Source organism: Macrotis lagotis, chromosome 1 (assembly GCF_037893015.1).
Source record: "Macrotis lagotis isolate mMagLag1 chromosome 1, bilby.v1.9.chrom.fasta, whole genome shotgun sequence".
Lineage (NCBI taxonomy): Eukaryota > Metazoa > Chordata > Mammalia > Peramelemorphia > Peramelidae > Macrotis > Macrotis lagotis.
Window position 1 is genome coordinate 183,710,952 of NC_133658.1, and position 25,882 is coordinate 183,736,833.

Below are 25,882 nucleotides of genomic sequence, written 5' to 3' on the forward strand. Positions count from 1 at the left end.
TCATCTGTAAAATGAATTGGAGAAGGAAATGGTAAACTACTCCAGTATCTTTGCCAGGAAAACCCCAAATGAGGTCATGAAAAGTTGGACATGACTAAAATGATAGCTCAGTAACAAATATGCTTGAGGAGAAAAAAAAGAAGGTTGAGACAGGCTCAGTATGAAGTGTGATAAAGAATTAATTATGGAGGAGGTAAAGGCCTGCCTTGATGCAAAGAAGACTAGTTAAGAGTGTAGTTATTGTTATTTCAGTTGTGTTCAACTCTTTGTGACCCCATTTGGGATTTTCTTGGCAAAGACCCTGGCATGATTTTCCATTTTCTTCTCCAGTTCATTTTTACAAATGAGGAACTTAAGATAATTAAATGATTTGTCCAAAATGACACAGCTAGTAGGTATCTGAGGCCAGATATGAACTCAGGAAGATAAATCTTCCTGATTCCAGGCCCAGAACTCTATCCAATGCACCCACAAGCTATCTGGATAAAATTAGATAGCAGAAATCTGTAATGGACTTATTTTGATTATTTAACTTTCTCCAGAATTATTCATCAGAAGAAGAATGACAGTGGGAATAATTAAGTAGATTGATACTTGGAGTTGATATTTGGAAAGGGATGAGTGTGAAAGCATGAAATGGGGGATGGGATTTTGAATAGAAATAATAGAAAAGAGAATTGATTGGGTAGAGTAATTAGGGCTAGTGGGACTGAAGGTATATAGCAAGTGATATGATAAGTTAGAAGGAATAAGACAAAGGGGAAAATGGACTGATAAGTTACCACTAGGGGCAGCTAGGTGGCACAGTGGAAAGAGCACTGGCCCTGGAGTCAGGAGTACCTGAGTTCAAATTTGACCTCAGACATTTAATAATTACCTAGCTGTGTGGCCTTGGGCAAGCCACTTAACCCCATTGCCTTGCAAAAAGGCTAAAAAAAATGAGAAAAAAAAAGTTACCATTAGTCAAAGTAATTTCAAAATTCTTGATCATAGAAGTGGAACATTTATGAGTGAGATCAAAGGTACAACCATCCTTGTTTGTAATTAAATTCAAATTAATGTGTAAATTATGGGAGGTAAGGCCTCTGAGGAACTGGAAAGTCAGAATGTTTGAAGGAAAAATCAACATGTATATTAGAGTCTTCTAATATCAAGATTGGTATGAAAGGAAAAGTGACAGTCTAGGTACTAAAATGTTTGAAAAAAGAGGCAAATGAAGGAGCAGGAATTAGATTGGGTGATATATCTGGATAGAACAAATCTCAAAGGTGGAGAGGTTATTGAATGATGGCAGCAGAGAGAGAATTTTGAAATGTCAGAGGCCAGTAAAAAATACATGAAGTCCCTCTCCTTGACTAGTGTACCAAGGAACATAAGAAAGCCAAAACCAATAGTAGAAAGGATGACCAAATGCATTTGATACTTTCCAAGTATCTTGTATGGAGGAGTCAGGTCTACATGAGTGCCAAGAGACAGAAGGAGCAAAAGAGGAAGAAGTCTAAAAATGAAAGGAAATTTATTAATGATATAATTGGCATTCAAGATTGCAGAATATAAAGGAAGGCAGAGATGATGTGGAACAAGAGAGAGGTAGGAATGAGTTGGCTGGCGATTGAAAGAACATGAAATCTTCAGAGGGGAAAGATGGGTTTAGCTCAGGCAGTCAGGAATTCTGGATCATTGGGATTAGGAAGGGGGGGGAGTTACTAGGTTTAATCCTATGAAAGATAGAGGTGATTATTTCTCTTTCAAGTGTAAATGCACAGGTGCTGAATTAGATCTTGGAGGTGTGGTGTCAAAGTTGTGTCTGGGAAAACAAAGTAAGAAATTTGTGACCTTAAAGCAAAAGTCAAGGTGCATAAAGGGCAAGCTGAGTAGTGGAAGATCTTATACCTAATGATGGTCTTGAATCAGACTTGGGGGCTGCCTTGTATAGTCCCAAAAGTCCAGGGGAATCTGAAAGGCTGTTGATATCTTCTAGTTATTACACTGCTCCCTCTGGGCTTCTTGCATGATGGTCTAGTGATTTCCTCTGAATGCTACTTCACTGAATGTATTTTATGGGTATCTCAGTAGGATCATCAGTATCTTCTGGCAATGTCATAATTACTCTCACTGGGCTGTCATTATTAATAAGATCAATGCTTTACTGAATTTCACAGATCATGGAGACTACTGAGACTAAGTTGGTTGGTATACAGTGAGCTCTACTGGCTTCATGGCATCTGCTGGGTATATATATTCACAAGGGTTGCTCTGGAAGACCCAGGGTGGGCAGAATCTACTAGGCATTGCTCCTTGGCTCATCTCTTCAGGGCTTCTTATCCTGATCAAAAAAAAATTTTTCCCCCACAGGAAGTGACAACTAAACCTTAAGAGAGCTTAGAAATTCTAAGAGGAAAAGGTGAGGAGGAAGTAAATTCCAGTAATGGGAGAAGGTCTGAAGAAGAATGTTCCAAGAGAGCAGGGGCAGGAAAAAAATAAAAATAAAACAAAAAAGAAAACTCTTGTTCAATTTTGTGGATGTGTTATATATCGTTTTCCCAAAGATTATATGAATATGCTAAACCCACACATTCCAAAGAATGGGTATGGTGATTCCTAGAGCAGGAAACTGGTGAGTACTACAAACAATAAGTGTAAGAGAAGATTAAGATAAGGTAGGAGACACTCAAGAAACAATTTATCTGTGATGGATTAGGTTTATTAACCTAATACACAATGACTGTGAGTCTGCTTTTACCCTATTGTGTACATGAAAAAGAGAGCTGTTATCAACTTTTCTATGTCTGACAAGTCTTTGGATTATGGTTTTTAAATAAATTCTATAAATATAATCTGTTTTTAACTGCTTCTTCAACTGAAGTTAAAAACCTAAAGGCTAAATGCAATAGTTAAAAGTGAAATGTTAATAAGGAGTATAATAGTGTGTGTGGTATTAATCTACAATTTGGATGCTGTACTAAACAGGATTTTCTTCTTATAAAGAAACATATAATTTCAAAAAATAGTCACTTTGAAAAGCTCATTGGTCCATGGTGAAAGCAACATTTGGGAACAAGGAACACACTCTGAGTTGACCTGGAGGTGGCAGTTTAATACAACTTTCAATTTAGTAATATTAAAGTCTTTGCAGCAAAAAAAAGAAAAAATCCAAAACAAAAAAGAAATCCAAAAACTTGAATTTTCTTTTCTGTAGACCCATCAGTCTAATAAAGATATATATATATATATACACATATATATATATATGAATACACACATATACATATACAGATATAAATATAGACAGAGACAGGTAGAGATAGAGATAGAGATAGAGATAGAGATAGAGATAGAGATAGAGATAGATAGAAATATATAGTTGTATATTAAAAAGGTATTTGTGGACTTGGGAGAAGCAGGGCTGCATAGTTTTAGTCAGTCTTACAATCAGGAAGACTAAAGTTGAAAGCCTGCCTCTGGAAAAAGTCATGTAATTCCTGAGAGGTCTAAGTCTCTCTAGGGTTGTAAATCACAAAAAAGTTTGCTGCTCTATATCTCAGCATTAGTGAAAGGAACTGATACCCTGGATTTCTCTATTGTAATAAAATTCATCAGTTCAGACCATTATCTGCATTTTTCCCTACTCCAAAGAAATTGAAATGTATTTTCATTCATTTTCAAAAAATTGTGCATTCTTATAACAATGCTACATGGAAATTCACAGGAACTACTCTAATTACTGCTCTACTTAGTTCATGTTAATGGCCTTTAAATTAAATGTAGAATTGTAAAATTATATAAATCTAGAATCTAAAGAACTTGTGTTGAAAAATCCCATTTTCTAAATATAGAAAAAAATCTCCAAAGTCTAACAAAAGGCAAATGCATTGGTGTTATTTACAGATGAATAATAGGATTTTATCACCTTGAAAAGTTATTTTCAACAATTAAGTTTTCTTTCGGAAGGTACTTTAATCTGTGGTGGGGAGAGGTGTGTTAGGAAGGCTAGGGGGAAATTTGAGAAATAGAGTCTTAGAATTGTCTCTTGTATAGACAAGTCTTTAAATATGAAAAAAAAAATTACATCTAAAGACAAGGAGAAAAAAAAACTCAAAAAAACCTCACTGTACAACATTGTTAACATATCCATTTGTACTGCACAATTAAAATCAGAGGAAAGAGCTTCTGGAAATAAAGGCTACAACTTCTCCAGTCTTTTGTTTATTTTTTTTTTCTTCTGTAAAGTGCTCAAGGCCTCCCTCACTTAGTCTTATGGAATCTGCTCTGGTTACTGAAAGAGTTTTTCATGGCTGTTGTGTTATTACATATGGAAATCAAATACATGTTGTTGATGCAGACACAGAATGGTAATGTTAGCAATGTTAGTATTTCCTTTTCTGGAATAAATTCTAACTTTCACAGCTTTATATGAATAAATAAGCACTAAGTAAAACTCATAAAGCTAATTATATTTAAAATGAATAGGTCAACATTCTAAAGTACAGGCTAATTTAGAAAAACAAACAAATGCTTTAGGCATTGTCTTTTTTGTTTAGAAAATTTCCATTATCTTTTAGGTCCTAGAGATGTTTATTCAGTTTTATAATTCTTCCAGTCCTTTAAAATCTCATTTTGCATTGAACATCCCTAGAAGTGAGACTAATTAAATCATGTGCCAGTAGTGTGAAGGAATGGAAATTTACTTAAAGTATGAAGCAGACTTATATGATTTTGTTTGTCCAGAGACTGAGTGGTGCATTGGAAAGAACAATGGACCTGGGAATTCAAAAGTCTAAGAAAACCTTCCAGGCCTCAGTTTCTTCATCTATAATATAATGAATGGTTTAAGTTAAATGACTCAAACAGTTCCTTCTAGATCCAAATGTATGAGCCTATATAATTTATATTTATAATACCTTAATTTGATCGATTAATTGACTAATATTTAATCTCTACTTTAGTTAGAATTTCATAGTATAAATCAGTTTTGTTCCAAACATTTCACAAAATGCTATTATTCAAAGTTTGTAGCACAATGATTGGCATATAGGATGCATCTAATAAATGATTAATTATCAAAGTTAAGGTTCTTAAAGTGCTTTACAAATATTGTCTCATTTTATAGTCACAACAACCCTGGGAGATAGGCAATATTATTATCTCCAAATTATAAATGATGAAACTGATATAGGCATAGATTATGTGACTTTTCCAGTGTCACATAATGAGTATCTGAAGGAGAATTTGAATTTATCTTCCTTACTCTAAGCAACCTGCTCTACCTAATGGGAAACCTAGTCTTGTTTGACCAAATTAATTAATTAAAATTAATTGGTTTAACAATCAACTCAACAATTTCATTTGAAAGCTTACATAGATAGATATAGAGTTGTTACTCCCATTGCCAATTATACTTAAGGTTGAAAGCCCATAAATTGAAACATGCTCATTTATTTTTCTTATTTATATCATGTGAAGAATACAATATTAGATTCTTCCCCATCAAAGTCTTGCAAGGCCTGTCTTCATTGTATCTCAATTTCCAAAGAGAAAATCAATAGTTTTATTCTTCCCAATGAATACAATTTCTGAATTTTTTTAATTTACAAGACATGAAACTGATAATAACAGCTACTCTAGTTCCTGATAAAACAAGAAAACAATATATTCCTTAAGTACAAAAGTATAGCAAGCCAATAGTTTTATTCCATTTTTTTGTTATGGTAAATAAAGGTAAATTGATTTTCTAATTATTCAAAAACATGACTAGAAGACTGTTTAAAGGAATTAGAATTTTTCCCTATTAAACCAATTTTGTCCATAAATAACTCCACCTGTGTTGTTGAAATAAGTTTAATTTCTCTTTCAAAATTAAGAAAGATTTCATGGGCCAAATTCAATTCTTTCAGAAAAAATGACATAATTTCTTTTACAGACAGAAGTGCAAAAATTTTTGTAAAATGTAAGATAACTATCTAGGGAGATATCTTGAAGACTCCAACAAAAGCACTCTTAACTGTTATAAATCACTCGTTTCACCACATTTGAGCTAAGTCCAAGTGTTGAAGGAGAAATCTCTCTCCATTTTTTAATATTAAGAAAATGTTATTTGTGCCTTTCTGATGTTTTCTTAGGATTCTTTCAGGGGTATGGTCCTAGATCAGATGTAAATTACCTTCTATAGTTCAATGTAACTTCATTATAAAATGTAAATTCACTAAGATAAGAACCACCTAAGCTCATCCCTTTACCCCTCCCTCCAGTTTTATGACTCTCATTTTTCTAAAGTGGGTAACTGACCCCAATCATGTGGGGGGAGTGGGGTCCCCCTTTATTCCCTGACTCTTCTCTGCACAGGAAGTAAGCAAGACTAAAAGTTTGACCTACAATCCCCTGGTGGTGGGACACACTCACTAGGAGCCCAGCCATCTCCTATGGCTGTTTTCCTTTCTTTCTCTCTCTCTCTCTCTTTCCCTTAGTCATTCTGGCCTAGACCTTTTATTCCTGCTTATCCTAAAACAACTTATTATCCCTTTGGAAAAAAAAAGTTTAATCTGTGAACTTCTGAAGGCTTGTAAAGTATAAATCCTGAGCTTCTGAATTCCAGGGTCAATCCTGAGTTTTTCCACTTTCTTTTTTTTTTAAGCTTTCGTAAGGCAATGGAGTTAAGTGGCTTGCCCAAGACCACAGGACTAGGTAATTATTAAGTGTCTGAGGCCAGATTTGAACTCAGGTACTCCTGACTCCAGGGCTGGTGCTCTATCCACTGTGCCACCTAGACGCCCTGAATTTTTCCACTTTCAAAGAATCCTGATCTTTCTGGAGGCATCACTCATTTTCCCATCACCACGAGCCTGCTTTCCCCTGGATTCTGTATGTATTGGTGATAGAATGTATCAGAGATTTTGAGGGAGAAGAGATTTACTACTAATTTTTCTTACTGTATTACCTTAGGAAATTGTTTGTTTTTCCTTCTCTAAGAAGACCAAGACATCAGGGAGGTGATGTCATGATATGCAAGGGAATTCCATTTAATTGACTTGGGGGTTCTGCAAAGTCACCAGTATCATTTTTTTATCCCTGGATTTTCTGGATCTAGTGATCAAACTTGGATCAAGATGCCTGGAGACTTAGGGTCTTTTGAACTAAGGTCTTTAACAGGTCTGAGTTTGAGTGATACAAGTCCCATTCAATCATTAAGGCTAGGTAAGAAAGACATGAGGCAAAGAATCTATCTGGGAGAGGAAGACCCTCAAAGTTTCTGGCCCAACACATGCTATTTACAATCACTCTGAACAATTAGGGTTCAAGTCTTACCAGCCTAGAAACTCAGGAAAAGTCTTTTTAAAGGCTATCTAGTCTTTGATTAGTGCATTGACTCAGTCAAACTGAATTGTTAATGACCTTGGTTTAAAAAGGTCCAGATCTCTCTCCTTGCCCAAGGTCATATCTAACCACTGGACCCACTGAAGGGAAGTGAGGCTGGTAACTTTGCACAGTCCTCTCTCACTAAAATCGAATTCACTTGCATATCATGGCATCACCTCCCTGATGTCTTGGTTGTCTGAGAGAACAAGGACAAAAAACCAAAAACAGCAATTAATATTAACTAATTATCATGGAATAAAAGCTTAAGTAGTGGGGCTTTTAAGCTACAGCAGTAGAAACACATTCTAACCCTCCAATATTACCTTTAGAGGCCAGAGGGGAGATGAAGCAGCTGCCCTTAACTATTATCACATCACTGTAAAAGTTACTGTGATAAAGAGTCTCAATTAGTAAACCCATTCTCAGAGAGAGAGAGAGAGAGAGAGAGAGAGAGAGAGAGAGAGAAGAGAAGATAGGGTGAGGAAGCATGAGTTATAGAAGTCAAATAATATGTTAATTTACAAAATTTTACAGAGGAGGAAAAGAGTTAATTATAAGCAGTACTGCCTCAGGATACCTCAAAAAACTTGAGGAGAAAATAAACTTAAAGTGAGGTTATACAGAGAACATTTCCATGTAGCTAAAAGGAAGACTACGAACAGATTAAATAGAAAACATCTGTAGGCTTCTTTTTCAAAAAAATCTTTTTATAGCAACAACAGTAGACTTTGGATTGCAAGTGGTTTGTTTCCATTGTACCATGCAAAGAAGAATTAACATTATTCAAGAAGAAGAAATTTGGAAGAATAAGTACAAAGGTTAAAAAAATTATCCAGAAGAATGTAAACTTTTTGAGGGCAGACATATTTTTATTTCACTATTATATTCTCAAGACTTAGCACACAGTGCCTTGAAACTAGGAGTTACTTCATAAATGCTATCTGGATGAAATTGGAGGCTAGCACTTACCTAATTTTAAAGGGGATTGGTTCTTTAAGAGAGAGATGAATTCAAAGGCTCGATTCTTCAGATATATCAAGACGAAACTGAGAATCATGCCATTGAATTCATCAGTCTCTTGAAGAACCAATCAGCAGCAATTATTGTTGACATATTTCTAATTTTTTCATCTCTTTAAGATATTTGTGACAATTTATGATAAAAGAAGGTGTTGCTGATGAAAATGCAAAGAAAGAACAGGTGGGTTTTTAATATTATTTTGATAATAATTAGATTACATCTTTATAATTACAGTTGATTTAGAGACAGAAAAAACATTCTACTTTATTCTTTATTGATTTTTTAGAAAGCATTTGATTGAATAAAGTAGAATGTAACTTTGAAAACTCTCTTCAGGAAAGATATTTTCCATGAATATATACAAATCTCAGTCTTTATGATGGAATTAAATGACTGTGATATATTTTTCTCAATAGATTTAATTTTTGATCTAAAAATAGATAAAAAATTGAATCATACTGATGTCTGGTATTTGTCAACTCAACACACACACATATACACAAACACACACACAAACACACACACAGCAAAGTGAAAAATCCAGGGAGCCAAGGAACTAGGTTACTTTAAAAGTCAAATAAAAAGAAATAAGGAGAGAATGTGATCATAAGTTATGAGTGGTGATAGAGAATTTGGTTTACCCTGAGTTTTGAACAATCTGGGCAAGGATAACAGTCTGGCAAGTTCTCAGGAATTTATGAAAATACAGGTACTTCTATTTCCCTTTCTGGTTGTAGCCAAAATAAGTGTGATACTTAGGGATATGTAAAGATGTTTAAGTATGTGTAAGGATGGTAAGAAAGGGCAAAATTAATATTAAGTAGAATAAAAGATCCAAGGTCAGGGCTTTAAAAATAAGAGTGCATGGAAAAATGTCAATTGCTCATGGTTAGGTTGAGCTAATATAATAAAAATGACAATTCTATCCAAATTAAATTACTTATTCAGTGCCATACTAATCAAACTACCAAATAATCATTTTACCAAGCTAAAAAAATAGTAACAAAATTCAACTGGAGAACAAAAGGTCAAAAAAAAAAGGTCAAAAATACCAAGGGAACTGATGAAAAAAATGTAAAGGAAGATGGCCTATCTAGCCCTACCAGATTTGAAACTTATACTATCAAGTGGCAGTCATCAAAAGTGCCTAGTACTGCTTGAGAAGTAGAGTAATGGATCACTGGGTTAGGATAGGTTCAAAAGAAACAGTAGTTCATGACTACAGTTATCTGTTTGACAAACCCAAAGACATTAATGTCTGGAGAATTGTTGGGAAAATTGGAAAACAGTATGGCCAAAACTAGGCAAAGACCCATATATCTCACTCCTTATACCAAAATAAGGTCAAAATGGGGAGAGAATTTAGACATAAAGGATGATACCATGGATAAATTAATAGATCACAAAATACTCTATCTCATCTATGGAAAGAGGGATGGATTTATGACCAAACAAGAAATAGAGTAAATTATAAACTGCAAAATGAATTATTTTGACTATATCAAATTAAAAAAGTGTTTGCACTAATAAAATCAATGCTGCCAAAATTAGAAGGGAAGCAGAAAGCTGGGAAACAATCTTCACAACTAGGAGTTCTGACAAAGGTCTCATTTCTAAAATATATAAAAAACTGCATCAAATTTATAAAGTTGCAAGCCATTCCCAAATTGATAAATAGTCAGGGAATATGAATAGAAAGTTTTCTAATGAAGAAATTATAGCTATATATATATATATATATATATATATATATAATATATATATATAATCATGTGAAAAATCAATATTGATTAGAGAAATGCAAATTAAAACAACCATGAGGTATCACCTCACACTTATCAGATTGGCTAAGATGGGAAAAGGGAAAATGATCAATGTTGGAGAGGTTGTGGGAGGATTGGGACATTAATGCTTTGCTGGTGGAGTTGTGAAGTGATCCAACCATTCTGGAGAGCAATATGGAACTATGCCCAAAGAGCAATAAAACTGTTCATACCTTTTGACCCAGCAATTCCAATTCTAGAACTGTATTCAGAAGAAATCATAAAAAAATGGTGAATTTCCATATGTTCAAAAATATTTATATGTTTTTCTCCTCAATTTTACATTGAGGCTTCCTGAGGCAGGACTGTTTATAATACACTTTCTTCCTCCTTTTCAGTAATTTTTTTGTAAATAAACATAATAATCAGGTTTTTCCACTCTATCCACTACTCCACTTTGCTGCTTCACTGATCGAAAAGTTAGGCATTTTAAAAGGAGTTTCTCTGACTCCAAAACCAGGTTCCTTCTTTACCATACAGTACATTCAATCTCTCTCTCTCTCCAGCCTTATCTCACATCACTTCTCCTCATGTATACTTTAGTTCCAGCCAAGAACCACCTCCTTGATATTCCTTGTATAGAAAGTTCCACCTTTTCCCACCTGTACCTCAGGCTTGTAAAATCCCTAACTTCAAGACCCAGATCAAGTTTTTCTCCATGAAGACTTTCTTAATTTCCTCCTAGGGATAACAAAAGATTTTGGAAGAGATCTCAGAAATCATTTATTTCAATCTCTCAATCAATAGATAAATACTTCAAAATAAGTTCAAATTCTACCTCTGAAAATTTGAACTTAGAAGGAAAATTTATTCCAAAGTCCATGGTCTTTCTATTGGGGTCTTTATGTTCACATTGTCCACTGAACTTATTTTGAAGTATTTATCTATGTATATATTGCTTCACCACTATTTCCAGGAAAATTTAAGCCTCAAGAGTCTGATACATAATAGGCATTTAATAAATGTTTATTGAATTAAAAATGAGGTGTTTGGATAGGATCACTTTCAGTTCAAATATTTCCTGCTTTATTTTGCCCACAATGAAAATCAAGAATAGTACCTAAAAGGATTTGGGCAACTCTTAGCCAGATTCTGGAGACTAATTAATTAGAACATATAGTAGATACTACCAATAGTAACATTTGCCTTCCTTAATACTACTGAGTAAAAAAATGTATATTTTAAATCATGGTCACCAGGTAAAGTTACTCTGAAATGTCTTATGTTTGATAGTAATTATTTTATTTCAATAGTTAAGGCAAATAATCTTTACTATCCAAAAATCAGAGCTGAAAATTATGGCAGTTTGTTTCCCTCACTTAGGGTTACTTTATGGCAACAAATCTTCACTGAAGGGGAAAGTAGTTCAAGGGGGATGCTTTGTCTTTTCTCTTATTTATGAAATGGTAATTGGTCTAATATGTAAAAAAAAAAAGTTCAAATTTCTATTGTCAAATAGAATTTACAGTAGAAACATAAAAATGAAAAATGAAGCATATAAATTTCCATTTGGAAATCATGCTATCAAATTCAATTTTAAAAGAATGTTTGCTGTTGCTGAGTTATTTCAGTCCTGTCTAACTTTCCATGACCCCATTTGGGGTTTTCTTGGTAACTGTTACTAGAGTGGCTTCTTCTCCAGATCATTTTATAGATAAGGAACTGAGGCCAACAGTGCAAAGTGACTTGCTCAGGGTCACACCACTAGTAATTTTCTGAATCCAAATTTGAATTTATGAAGATATTTTCCTGATTCCAAGGGGAGTGTAGTATCCACTGAACCACCTAGCTTCCCAAAGTAATCTTACAAATATTACATACATACATACACACACACACACACACACACACACACATATATATATATACATGAATTGAGAAGAAATCAAGGAATAATTATGGAAACATAAACATAACATTTATATAGACATACATATCTTGAGAAAAGAAAATCAAGAAAAAAGTATTTGAGTAAATGCAATAATCTTACAAATGGCAAACAATAACTAAAAATGCCATTGTTAACATTTCTTGTTTAAAAATAAACACCTTAAAAATTCCTGAATTACAAATGTATTTTGGTAGAAGGTTACAAGGAATAATTCAGTTTAGGTTGTTTAAATGGATGTCAGCTATGCTATTCTCAGGTTGACCATATGCTTACCCTTGAAGATGGAAGACTACAAGCTTCTAAAGCTGTTTCAACTCGTTTTCGGTCTGCTGAAAACAAGCGATAGATGCTGTGATTTAAAAAAAAAAAGGAGAAAGAAAATTAATGTCTCAAAGGTAAATTATATTGTTTTATCCTTAATTCTACATAAATGATTCAAGGTGAAAACATTTTATTAACTCTAATACTATTTATTACATTAAAAAAGAAGTTCATAAAGTTATAATACAAGTAATATGGCATCATGACTTCAGGGTCTAACTGACACACACTAACTAGGAGAACCTGATCATTTCCTTCTCAAAGTCTTAGGTAATTCTCTAAGACTGTTACAGGAAGGACATTGCCCTGTATTGATAGAAAAAATTCTTTCCTGGGAATTTTTCTCTATAATGAAATACTGGGAGTAGTTTTTTCCATCCCTATCTTTAAAAAGCAAGCAAACAAACAAAAAAAAATTTGTGCCCACATCTGAAATCTCAGTACTTAATGGTAAGAATTGGACTTGATTCAATTATTCTGTCCAGTATCAGGAGTCAGGAGGACTTGAGTTCAAATTTGACCTCAAATACTTGACACTTACTAGCTTTGGGACCTTGGACAAGTCCCTTAATCCTGTTGTCTCACATCCAGGGCCATCTCCAGTCATCCTGATTAAAATCTGGCCACTGGACAGAGATAGGCTCCAGGGGGAAAAATTGAGGTTGGTAACTTAGTGTAGCATCTCCTCACTCAAATCCAATTCTTGTGTATGTCATGGCATCACCTTCTTGATGACATGATATTCTTTGAGAATGAAGGACAAATATCTTCACCATTACCTAAAACTGACATTGTATCTCTGTAATATAATCCACAATATTATATGATGATGATGATCATCATCAAAGTGTTTACAAATATTGTGTCATTTAATCCTCACAACAACCCTGCAAAGCAGGTACCATTATAATTATTTAACAGAAAAGGAAGCTGAGGCAGATAGAGATTAAGTGCCTTGGCCAGGATTACCCAGTCTGTAAGTGTCTAATTCTAGAAATGAATTCTGGTTTTCTTGACTCAAAAACTAGCATTGTCCATTGTATCACTTAGCTGCTTCTTCAATTGAAATATTGATTTTAAAAGAAGATAAAAAGTAAGAAGTTTAAATGTGGAATTTTCTCCCTTCCCCCCCCCAAAAAAAATAAACTTATCCTAGGTGAAAAGATTCTGAAACTGCTCAGTTCTGGGAAGAGTATCCAATGAACTTACAGAGAAATACAGGAAAACATATCATATACAGAAAACTGTTATCCCTCACCTCAAGGGAGAAGAAGAAGAATAAAAAAAGACCATGATCCAAAGAAGAGGACAGGCTAAGACTTTTTTGACAGTTTGAGGAAGTCTATGCATAATTTCTTAACTTGTTATTTAATGTATGAAATAAAATATAAAGCATTTCAATATAAATTATACTCAAAAATAGTATCAGTTATGAAGATTATATATAATATAAATATAAACATATATACCTCTGTATTATATGCATAATATACCCATACTATATATTTATATATTGATAATTCCCAGTTATATTTAAATATATTTAGATCTATATCTATCTACATTTTTTCAGAGATGTTGATTAAAAAACCCTGAACTATATAATGATATGCACTTCAATGTAACACTTTATCTTCATTTGCTTATTTATTTTCTGTCAGTAGATTATGAACCTAGGGTGCTATTCTGAAAGGTGTCTGTTTGTGTGTGTCTGTGTGTGTGTGTGTGTGTGTGTGTGTGTGTGTGTGTGTGTGTGGTGTGTGTCTTGAAGCAACTGATAAGGAAGTCATTAAAACTATTTATAACAGAAAAAACAATTTTGTCACAACAATCTCTCATTTGATCCCTTTCTTTAGTGGACTAGGTCAAATCACAGAATTTTCTTCTTCCCTAGTTTCCTCAACTATAAAATGTGGTGATGTCAATATGATGTCAACTCAAGCCAATTGCTTGCTTTTTAACAAATAGCAATAACAACAGTACCTAGTTCTGGAACTTACTTTTTCAGAGGAATTCGTCCTTCAGGAGTGACCTGTAGTTTGAGTTTGGTATAGCTGTTGGGAAAAGAGAAAAAGAAGATTCTTTTTATATTTAATACTTAAAAGAAAATAAAAATGAAATTTCACTAATAAAATACATTTGTGTATCCTCCTCTTCTATAATGTTCTTTGGGAAATATCATTAGTTCAGATTACTAAATAAATAGCTGAGCAAGGAAAATAATTTCAATTATAACATTGCTGTTTTAGTAAACTTTCTTAGATACTGAAAATAAAACTGAAAGAACCAAGTCTTTTGGAAGCATTTATAAATCACTGCAATTCATCATTTGTTGGTTTTGACCCTGAACAATAATTGTATAGATTTAAAAGTAAGAAAGTCAAAAGATAGATAGACTCGAATTTAGTGTGGTTGCTTTTATAGAATTTGAAATGGCTACAATATAAAAGAAATGTGAATACTCTCTCTACCAGTGCAGATTGCAATCTACACATATTCTCTCAGCATGAATAAATTTTGCTTATATTCTTCTATAGATTGTGGATTATATGCCCAATTTATGAGATCTTCTAGGTCGGTCTCTCTCTCTCTCTCTCTCTCTCTCTCTCTCTCTCTCTCTCTCTCTCTCTCTCTCTCCATTTCATGGGCACCACTAAAGTGTTCTAGTTGTCCACCTTTTATATGTATCACTTCACCACAAGACCAGCCCATATTCTCCAAGATATCTGGGATGATTGCACTCATTGGTGGAAGTTTGCTGAAGCACGCAACAACTGAATTTCCTTTGTTTTTACAGTCATGTTGGATTACTCAAAGACTGTGATCCAATATTCCCAATACAACATTACCAGAAGAAAATATAGATAAAACAGATGCATCTTTGTTCCAGGAAACAATTTCAAATCATTAAAAGTTGTGTAATTTTCCAAATGTAATCAATTCTTCCATTCTATTTTGGGCCCAGTTTCTTGTACAACCATTGTTCCTCTCCCAGATCTATGCATAGTCTGTTCAACCCATTAGACTGGCTGTCATACTGCAAATTACAGCCTGAGTAATAAGTATGTTTCATTCATCCATTTTTTTCTTGATGTATCAACTGTTAGACCTATCTCTTTTGAATAACCATGGATTCATTGGGGAGATCTTGCAACATACTTAGACTTGATACCACCAGGATAATAGCATATATAAAAAGGGCCTCTAGAAGACCTAACTAATCATATGTCTGTAACAAGGGTTTTCAACCTGAGGTCCATGAAACATATGTGTATGTGAGGAGTTAATAGGCTTCATTAGTTAATAGGCTTGATATCCAAAGAGGACCTTGAGACAAAAAAAACCCTAAAAACTAATATTTAGTGAATCTTTCTGTATCTTCTCTCCACAATTACAATCATAGTAGCATTTAATATGCTTCAAATCTTAATGCACTGATAAATGCTAGCAATAGTTATTTGTCACTTGGTGAGGATAATAATTATAGAGGCACTGAATAAAATTATTTATGATCTTATTATTTGCATGAGAAATTCCTTTTTGAATGAGTCAAGGTTGAATTTTGCTCTACATTTTTATTTTTTTTAAAGCAACAAAAATTGAAGTCATGAATCTTTCTCTGTACCTTTTAAATAATTATGAGACTATAAAGATGTGATCTGCTATGGAAAATAGCTCACAAAGCCTTCCTTTTCAGTTTTCATATTTTCCTGGTGATATTTTTGATATGTGTTCAGATAAAAGATAAAAAAATAGACATATGGGGTTGGTATTTATTGAAGTGCTCTCTGTCACCTTTTTTGCAGAATTGGGATCTGTCATCCATTGTTTTATCCATATTTTGGTATCTCCTCCCTAATATAATTTGCAAAATATTGCCTCATTGATTTCAAGATTGTATCACATTCATCTTTCATTTCTTCAATGTATATTTGTGCTAATTCAGATGTTTTCCCCAACTTTATCTTCCTATAATTTCTATTTATTTATATAACAAACATGCTAAGATATTTAAGTCCTCAGTAATGACAAAAATACATCAAATTAGAAATACTGACAAATTTGTTCTATTTCATATTTACTTGTCCTTTTGTCATTTTCATTCTTGAAATATCCTTGGAACAATGATATTCATTTGAGTATGAATGCCAAAGTCAACCTTTCAGGTGACTTGGTTTTGCTTTCACTGCTTATTACTAATTTTATAAGGTGACATTGCTTATAATTTCCTCCATCATGTTTTATAAATATGATTAGTAACACAAGATACAAAAAAAAATTGTATTCAAACCTGGCATTGTCCTTCACTCTGTGTTTCACTAATGCAAAGAATTAAGGTGATTGGTGGTATAATAGGTGGGTGAGTGCCCAATTCTTATAGCATACTATCATCTAACCCTGCCTGGTTCCAATCCAACACATGGAGATTTACTGAGCCTGCTTCTCATACTGAGGTTCCCCTCCCCCTCTTCAGAGTTTGAGTAGGAATTCTTTGACTTATTCATATTGGCACAAAGTATTGTAATAAAAACCTTTTATTGGGCTGCTGAGCAGAAACTGAGACTATATATTTAAGATTTGAGCTGAAAATCTCAGTTTCTTCTTTAAAATCTTTGAAGAGAAAAAAAATATTAAGAACCATTGGAGGAGGGAGGAAAAGAATGCCTTATCTCCCACCTAGCTACCATGTGCCCTTAGTAACTCTCTTTCGGTTGTGCTTCCATTTTTATGATCCTAGTTGTATGAAGATTCTGGGATGAAATGGTTCAGATTATCACTTAATGATTATCAATGGGTCAGTAAGGCCATTTGTTATCACCTCAATAACCAGAATAGCAGAGACCAGTAGCAGTAGTAGCTTAGTTGAATGAAGAGCTCCTTCCCATCTTCCCTTCATCTTTTTGACTCAACTCAGCAGGGCATTGACCTAGCAGCCAAGAAACTATATCTAGAAGGATACTCTAGTTGAACAAGGGAATAACTCATTGACTATTGTTAGACTGTTCCCTAAAGTAGGGACTCTGAAGGGAGAAAAAGATTCTCAGTGTAAGGAGTCAAAGGTATCACTTGGCCTCACTTGGCCTTCACTACCTAGTTTGTTAAGGTTAAACTTAATCCCTCGGACAGAGCATGTACAAGGGTGAGTACAGTTCTCACTTGAGGTAGTTGATATAGAATTTCCATTCTTACTCTACCTTCTCAGTAAATTCTATTTTTTTGTGTGTAAATGATATTTTTTACTAACTAATATAGGGAGAAATGTTATTTGGTAACTGATAATAGTAGAAGCATGGAGGATGAGGGTTCTAGAGAGTTCATGATATAAATCCTAATGCCTCAAGGTTACCCTGAGGGAGTCTGTCAAGTGCCCATAGGTGGCCCTGCTACATTTACTACTACTATTGCTAAGATTTTTGACTGTCTTATGCTAATTACCCTATAAGTTAAAGAGAAAATGGTATTGATATAAGTTTAACATATTTCCCTTTTTCCTTTTTCATCAATATTGATTCATTTGATTACATCATATTTAAACTCTTATAATGACTTGAAGGGTCTAGATGATGTTGAATTTGACCTGTGTTTTCATTAATTAATGGTATGATCTCAAACAAATATTTGATTCAGCTTTAACTTCTACAATATTAACCATTCATTTCCTATCAAGATATATGAACTTTCATCTTTTGTGCTGTTTGGTGTTCAACATTTTCAGGACTTTCTGCCTCTTCTGGAAGAAAATATTCATGATAGGGGCTTCTATGCACTCTATGAGCTTCTGCCTTCTTTCCTCAATTCAGAGAAATGGTTTTTTAAAAAATATTCTACCTGTTACCTACTATATCTGATATACTATATATTAAAAAAAGGTTGCTGGTAGTTGGTCTTTTTATGTATGTTCATCAGGAATCTAAAAAATTAGATACCCAAGTATCCCATGAAATATTGCCTTTGGGTATACCAAGAAAAAAATTTCAATAATTGTTTTTTGCTAGTTTTTTCCCTTCAGTCTCAGTAACTTTGTAAATTACAGATCATCTCCACAGCACAATGGTGTATCTAAGTAGGAATGTTTGAAGGGAAAAATACACATTGCCCAATTATGATACACAGATGAATGAGGGAGGGCAACCAATTAACATAATCCACAATTATATAGTTATAAAAAATTGTGTTTATATCTTTATCTATATCTATATTCACATTTATGTCTATCTATATTTCCAAATCTATCTTCTATATCTATCTCTATCTAAATTTCTATCTACATTGAATAAGCTTTGCAGATCAGTAATAACCTAGGGAAGATCAATAAAAACTAAAGTATAGGTTGTGTAGTAAATCTTCACTGAGGTGAATGTCTGTTGGAAGTAAAATCTTCAGAGTCTAATCTCAAGTCTATTGCTCACCAGTTGGTGTGACCTTAATCAAGTCACTTTCCTTCCTGGGTCTCAGTATTCCTATATGGAAAGGGGGGGACGGAGCTGGATTAGATGATCTCTAAAGTTCCTTTTGGCATTTAAGCTAAAATGTCTGAAATGTAAGAAGAAAATGGGAAGAGGAAATTGGAGTGGATCATATTTAAGAAATAGTTTCAAACTTAAGACACTGGGTTAATGCTGTTTCTTCAATCCCTCAAACCAATCTTTTTTTTTTATTCCCACCAATGACTTTGACACAAAGAATACAATGTCCTTTACTGAATAAAAATTGAAGTTATCTCAAAATGCAAAATCATTGTGAGTTCCAGTAAAAAGAATTCTGGTTCTGAAATTCATGGACCTAGGTTCAAGCCCTACCTCTGCTAAATAATTGATAAGTAAATGATTGCTAAGTAATGACCTCCTTGAGTTTCAGTTTCTTCATCTGTAAAATAAGTAATTTAAACTATGAAATCTAAGGATTCCTTCAAACAGCACTTAATTTTATGACCCTATGTTGCCAGATGTATGTATTGTCAATAATGTCATGCATAAGAGCATAAAAAGCATCATTAAGAACATAAGAAAAAGGTGTAAATTATTCATGTGGTGCAATAAGAAATGCACACCAAATACAAGATTCAGAGAAAATCTTTCAATGTTTGCACCTCTTTTTGTTGATGATTTATGGAAATTCATGAATAAACAATAATTTATTAAGCCTTAATGATATATGAATTACTTGAGGCAAGCAATAATTTGGATAAAGTATCATTTTGTGACAAAAATATACATGAGTCTAGTGTTTCTACTGACCTTAGAGAAATTCAGAATAGTAGCCATAGACCTGATGAAACTGGATTGTGATTGTTTTGGGGATGTAACTAATCTACATATTTTATTGCAGAGGTCTAGTAAATTTAATAATTTTACTCTGTCCCTTATAATTTACATAATACTCCAAAATGGGGTAAGGGGGGGGAAAGAAATATAAGAGAATTATACATTATAAGAAGGCAGTGATGGGTATGCTCTTCATTACCATAAGGATGAGATAATTGATCCATTAATATATCTATATATTGCATGGAAGACGAATATGTTAAAATAGTTCTATCCTCTCACACTTAAGTACAAGGTAGGTGCAACCTTAGGGCCTTTCTTCTCTATTTCTCCTTAGATAGAAAATGAATGGGTGAAATTAAAAGAATCAATGTCTGTTGCTGAATGTTTCTCCTTTTCCTTGGTTACAAGTATAGTAGAGGAAAATGAGATATCAATTTAGTATTTTGACTTTTAGTGAATGCTTCAGGGTCATAAGAGGCACTGAATTATAATCAATCTAGCACACCTAAAACATCAAAAGGTGGTCTTACATCTGCAAACCATGCAAATATATATACATATATATGTGTGTATATATATGTATGTATATATATATATATATATATATATATATATATATATATATATATATATACTATACTATACTATACTTTGCTACACTATGTAAGTATTCAATCCATCCATTCTTTGATCTAAATGCAGTATACTTTGGATGGGAAATGTCTTCATTTGTTATGACAAAAGGAATTATTTGAAATTACATGGCCTGTTTCTAAAGAGCTGGCTGCCTTTAATTATTATGAGATTTAAAACAGTGGAAAAACTTTTGCTGTCAAAACCAATGCCTGTTTAAGTAGGTCTGATTTATAATTATATAGATATACTGGAAATGCAAGAGAGTCTAGGGGGTTACTAATTAATGAATCTCAAGTTGATTTATAGGCCTTCAGGCTTCCATCACCAAGTAATTTAGCACTGACCATGGGTAGAGGGAGTCCAAGAGGTTGAATTGGACATAGGAGAACAAAGATATCAAACTGAATCTCAAGGTTTCCTAGGAAGCATGTATCTGGATTTGTTGCATGAACTGTTTCTAAAATTAATGTTAAATAGAAGTCTTTTTCATACTAAAGGCAAGTGAATGGTCCAAGTAACTAATAATGGTCAATCTTTTTTCTCCCTTGAGAGAATATAATATTTGTAGACCAATGAATAATTATTCATAAATTTCAATTATTCAAACTAATATTTTATTCAGTCTTTTATCTTCTATTCTCTTAGAGCACTTAGAAGAGTAGGAGATATATTTTTTTAGGTTTTTGCAAGGCAAATCGGGTTAAGTGGCTTGCCCAAGGCCACACAGCCAGGTAATTATTAAGTGTCTGAGACTGGATTTGAACCCAGGTACTCCTGACTCCAGGGCTGGTGCTTTATCCACTGCGCCACCTAACCGCCCCAGAGATATTTTTTAGAATTATGATTGAAGCTTACAATCTGGTTGACAAGACAGGACTAGTCCATATTAACACAATTAGAGAATATGTGAGTGATAATCTATTCAGTGTTTATAAGTTTAGAATGAATTTAGAGAAGGAAGTAATCAGTGTGAAGATGGAGAATCAGGAAAAGTTTTAGAGGAGAGGATTTTCTGAAGCTGTGCCTAGGAGGATTGGTAGGCTTGGAAAAATAGAAAAGAAGGAGAAAGTACACTATATATGCTAGACTAATATGCAAACCCATGATTATGAATTCATGAATTATCTAAATTTCAACATGGTCCCAACTCAACAATAAATGCTACCAGCCTTAATCTTAGCGAAATAGATATTGACAAAGTGGACATGATGACATAGTAATTTCTTAATTTTTTTCCCTCCTTCCCTTTTTCTTTTATCTAGTTAAAATGTTCTTTTCTCCTACTGACTTTCTCTTCTGAGGGCATCATTCTTATGAACATCTATTTCTACAAAGACTAGAATCAGTGCATTGACTCACTGATCTAGTAAAAGCAGTGGCTTGAATTAGATTCACTACCAGAACTTTAAAATACCAGAAAAACAAGTAGCACATGCTGTTCAGTCTTCTTCCTGGATTAATAATTGGAATATATACATGCATAGGAAGTTAAGTGGTACAGTGGATAAAGCACATGACCTGGAGTCAAGAAAACCTGAGTTCAAATATTACTAACTTTGAGAGCATGGGGATACTACTTCTGTTTGCCTCAGTTTCCTTGATTGTATAGTGGGGATGATAATAATAACACCTTTTATAATTGTCATGAGGATTAAATGAAATATTTGTAAAGTGCTTAACATAGTGCCTAAAATAGTAGTTTCTTAATGACTTCTTATGTCCTTCCTTCCACATAGGGTTGTGGAGGTTATGTTTTCATTTGTACAGCATTTAGAAGTTAAGATTTTGCTCATACAGCCAGTATATGTCAGAGGTGAAACTTGAATCCAGGTCATCCTGACTCTAAGGTCAGTCTTCTACTCACTATTCCACATGACCTTTCTAATAATAATCATAACACTTGGAAATGCAGAAGGAGAGTAAGATAAAACATTCATTGTTTTTAATCTTGGGAATTGATTCCAGGACTTCGGAAGTTCTTCTCTACTGTGTGCAATGGAATTAAACATTGGCATGCAAACATGTTGTTCATCAATAACTCTAAAATACAGTTTCCTGAAAAGAGTTGTGTTTCTTGGCAATTTTCCACGATCGTATAGTGGAAGACAATTGTAGAGGAAAATCCGTGTTTATGACTATGAAAAAGTTAGCAATCACATAAACAAAAAGGCTAACAAAGGGGAAAGGAAATTGACTCAGAAGGAGAAGTAACACCCTTACCAATAAATATTTGAGCTACTTACGCTTTTTCCAGAAATGCATCCCTAGACATGTTTTGTGCCAGCAGGTTTGTTGCCAAACTGAAAACCTCATCTGTCCAGTCCTAAAGAGATTTAAGTTAGATTTTTTGTTAGCCCAAATAAAGCATTGTCATAAGAGGTTGGTTTTTATGTTTATTTCTAAGATAAATGGATTCAATTTGACTTTCTGTTGCTTGTAAGAGGTTCAATTAGGTTCTCTATCCATTGTGCCACTTAGTTGCCCTGTGTATATAAATTTATATGTCTAAATTTACTACAGAATTTTTTAAAATGAGGCATTTCAACAAGATAGTAGTTACATGGTATAGTAGAAAGAATGGCTGCCCTGGAACCAACAAGGTCCAGGTTCAAGACCTGATTTTTTTAATTCATACTGGGAGACATGGACATTCTCCTCCTGTTCCTTTTAATATCAGCATGTCATAACCTTACAGATTATTATGTTAGAGATAGAGTTCTTTACATAGATAAATCAAAAGCCCTGCCTTATCTACAATAAAAATAATCTAATGTGCCCCATTGATTTTCAAGAGAGCTTCAAACACAACTCTTGAACTGAAGGCCAAGATAGAATTTTAATTGTAAGTCCTCAAACAGTGAGCAGGTAGGTGGAACAATGGGAATCTAAAGTCAGGAAGGCTAATATTCTTGAGTTCAAATCTGATCTCAGTTGCTTACTAGCTCTGTGATCCTGGATAAATCATTTAATCCTATTTGCCTTGGTTTCCTCATCTATAACATGAACAGGAAAAGAAAAAGGTAAACCACTCTATTATTCTTGCCAAGAAAATCCCAAATGGGGACACAAAGAGTCAGTCACAGCTGAAAAAAGGCTAAACTTATACTAGCAGATTAGAATCTGCTAGTAGACTTTGAAGCCTTGGTTGGCACATTTTCAAGGCAATTGCCCCTACCATGCCCCCTTCTGTGAATGCTTTATCCTGTTATTTTACATCATTCCTGGCAAGGAAATGAACAATTTTAACAGCAGAAACACTTCTACTTTCTTCAGATATTTCCTTGTGATCACTATGCCCCTGCTGAGCTTGAAGCTTCTAGTGAAATTAAGGACTGAGACTAAATTAAAAAAAAAGTTTGAGAACTTCCTATTCTTTCTGAATACTGCAAAGCCACAGTAAACTTTATGGCAAAGACTATCTTTACAAAAGGGTAATGGAAGAGTGAACTGAATAATTAAGTTAATGAGCTAATTGGAATGTGTCTTATACATTGAAGGTAATTAAATTTTTTTCAAAATAAATTAATTTTTTTTATCATTTTTCCATTTTCTTTGCTCTCCAGTCTCAGAGAAAGAGTAGTTTCTCCTCTTTTTTTCAAGGCTGATTTTTTTTTCTTTTCTTGAACTCTTCCCTTGGAATCCCTTGCCAACCCTTGCCAGCACTTAAATTTCTCTCTCTCTACTCATATACATCTCCTAGAACATAAACTTAGGTCTCTTCTATCCAAAGAAAACTTTGCTTTTATCCTCCTTCCCCCGTATATCCTATTACTCTCTTCCATTTTTTTTTTTAGGATTTTGCAAGGCAAATGGGGTTAAGTGGCTTGCCCAAGGCCACACAGCTAGGTAAACTCTCTTCCATTTTCACACCAAACTTACAAAAAAGGATAGAGCTGCTTACACTTTGTGGCATACTTACCTTTTAACCCTTTATAAATCTTGGTTCCATACCAACTACTCTATTAAATTGCTTTCAAAAGGTCATGTGATTTCCTAAATCAAACAATCAATAAGTATTTATTAAGTGCTAGGAACTGTGTTAAATGGTGGGGATACAAAGAAAAATAAAAAATATTACCTACATTTAAGAAGATTACAATGTCTAAATTGATAAGATAAATGTAGAGCAAATGGAAAATAACCTTAGAGAGAAAGGTACAAGCAGCTGGACAAATTGGGAAAGACCTCCTGAAGGAAATGATCCTGGAGCTGAGTCTTAAAGGAAGCCAGGTTTCTAAGAGTCAGAGTTTAGAAGAGAGAGAATTTTAGTTTTAGAATGCTAGTACAAAAATTCAGACATGGGAGATGGGGTATGTTGTATGAAGAACAGTAAGGAGGCCAGTAAAACTTGACTATAATGGTTACATGAAGGTAGCCTTACATAACTACATGTAATATGTTTAAGACTGGAAAGAGAGAAAGGGGTCAAGTTTTGAAGAGTATTAAATGCCAAAAAAAATGTTTATATTTAATCCTAGAGGCAATTTGGAACCACTGGATTTCATCTAAGTAGTGGAATAATATGGTTAGATCTATGTTTTAGGAAATCACTAATTGGAAGATGAGCTGGGAAAAGGAGAAATTTGATTCAAGGAAGACAAGTAGAAGGATATTGTAATAGTCTGAGTTAGAGGTAAAGATGGGCATGAAGAAGGTTGAGTCTGTGTGAGAGAGGAAAGAAAGATGAGAGAAGAATCTGAGAGTCTTAAAAAGGAATTACAAGATTTAGCAATTAATTAGATAATGTTTGGTGAGTAAGGGATGAATAGAGGATGACACAGGATGTGAATGAAGGTAACCAAAGGGATACTGTTGCCTTCAACAATGATATGGAAGTTCAGAAGGATTGGGGGCAATAGAATAAGTTCTGTTATAGACATAGTAAATTTTAGGCATCCTCAAGACATCTTGTGCAAAATATATAATAGTCCAATGGTGAGATAGGCCTACAGTTCAGGAAAAAGACTTGAGTTGGATGAATGGATCTGGGCATCATATAAATAGATGATAAGAGAATCTGTGGGAGTCGATGAAAGCACCTAAGGAAATTATATTGTGAGAAGATAAAATCTAAGACAGAGTCTTGGAAGACTTTATTGAGCATAACATGGATAAAGATCCAGCAAAGAGGACAGAGAAGGAATAGTCTGGCCATGAGAAAAAGAACCAACACAAAACACAATCACCAAAAAAAGGGAAAGGAGAGTTTTCAGGAAGAAAAGGTAATGAATTGTACAAAATGCTAGAAAGAGGTTAAGAATGATGAGAATTGGGTCAGCCAGGTGATGCAGACCCTGGAGTCAGGAGTACCAGAGTTCAAATCCGGCCTCAGACACTTAATAATTACTTAGCTGTGTGGCCTTGGGCATTTGCCTTGCAAAAAAAAAAAACCAAAAAAAAGAATGATGAGAATTGAGAAAAGGCCATCATACTAGGCAATTAAGTTATCTCTGGTAATTTGAAGAGAAGTAGCAGTCAAAGTTTGAGATCAGGAGAGAAAGGGCTAGAATTACTTGCACTTTTTAAAGGAAATTTCATTGAAAAAGGGAGGAGACACACAAGATTAAACT

At 33.8% G+C, this 25,882-nt stretch overlaps 1 protein-coding gene across 1 annotated transcript in view; it reads right to left on the reverse strand.

Annotated features, from left to right (window-relative positions):
* The window catches only part of PLCB1 (phospholipase C beta 1), a 964,239-nt gene that overhangs the window by 386,779 nt on the left and 551,578 nt on the right, over positions 1–25,882 (reverse strand). The window contains exons 5-7 of the mRNA XM_074209479.1: positions 22,556–22,635; positions 14,409–14,462; positions 12,361–12,436 (exon numbers count right to left, since the gene is read on the reverse strand). Coding sequence (XP_074065580.1) covers positions 12,361–12,436; positions 14,409–14,462; positions 22,556–22,635 — 210 coding nt within the window. The remainder of the gene's footprint in view (positions 1–12,360; positions 12,437–14,408; positions 14,463–22,555; positions 22,636–25,882) is intronic.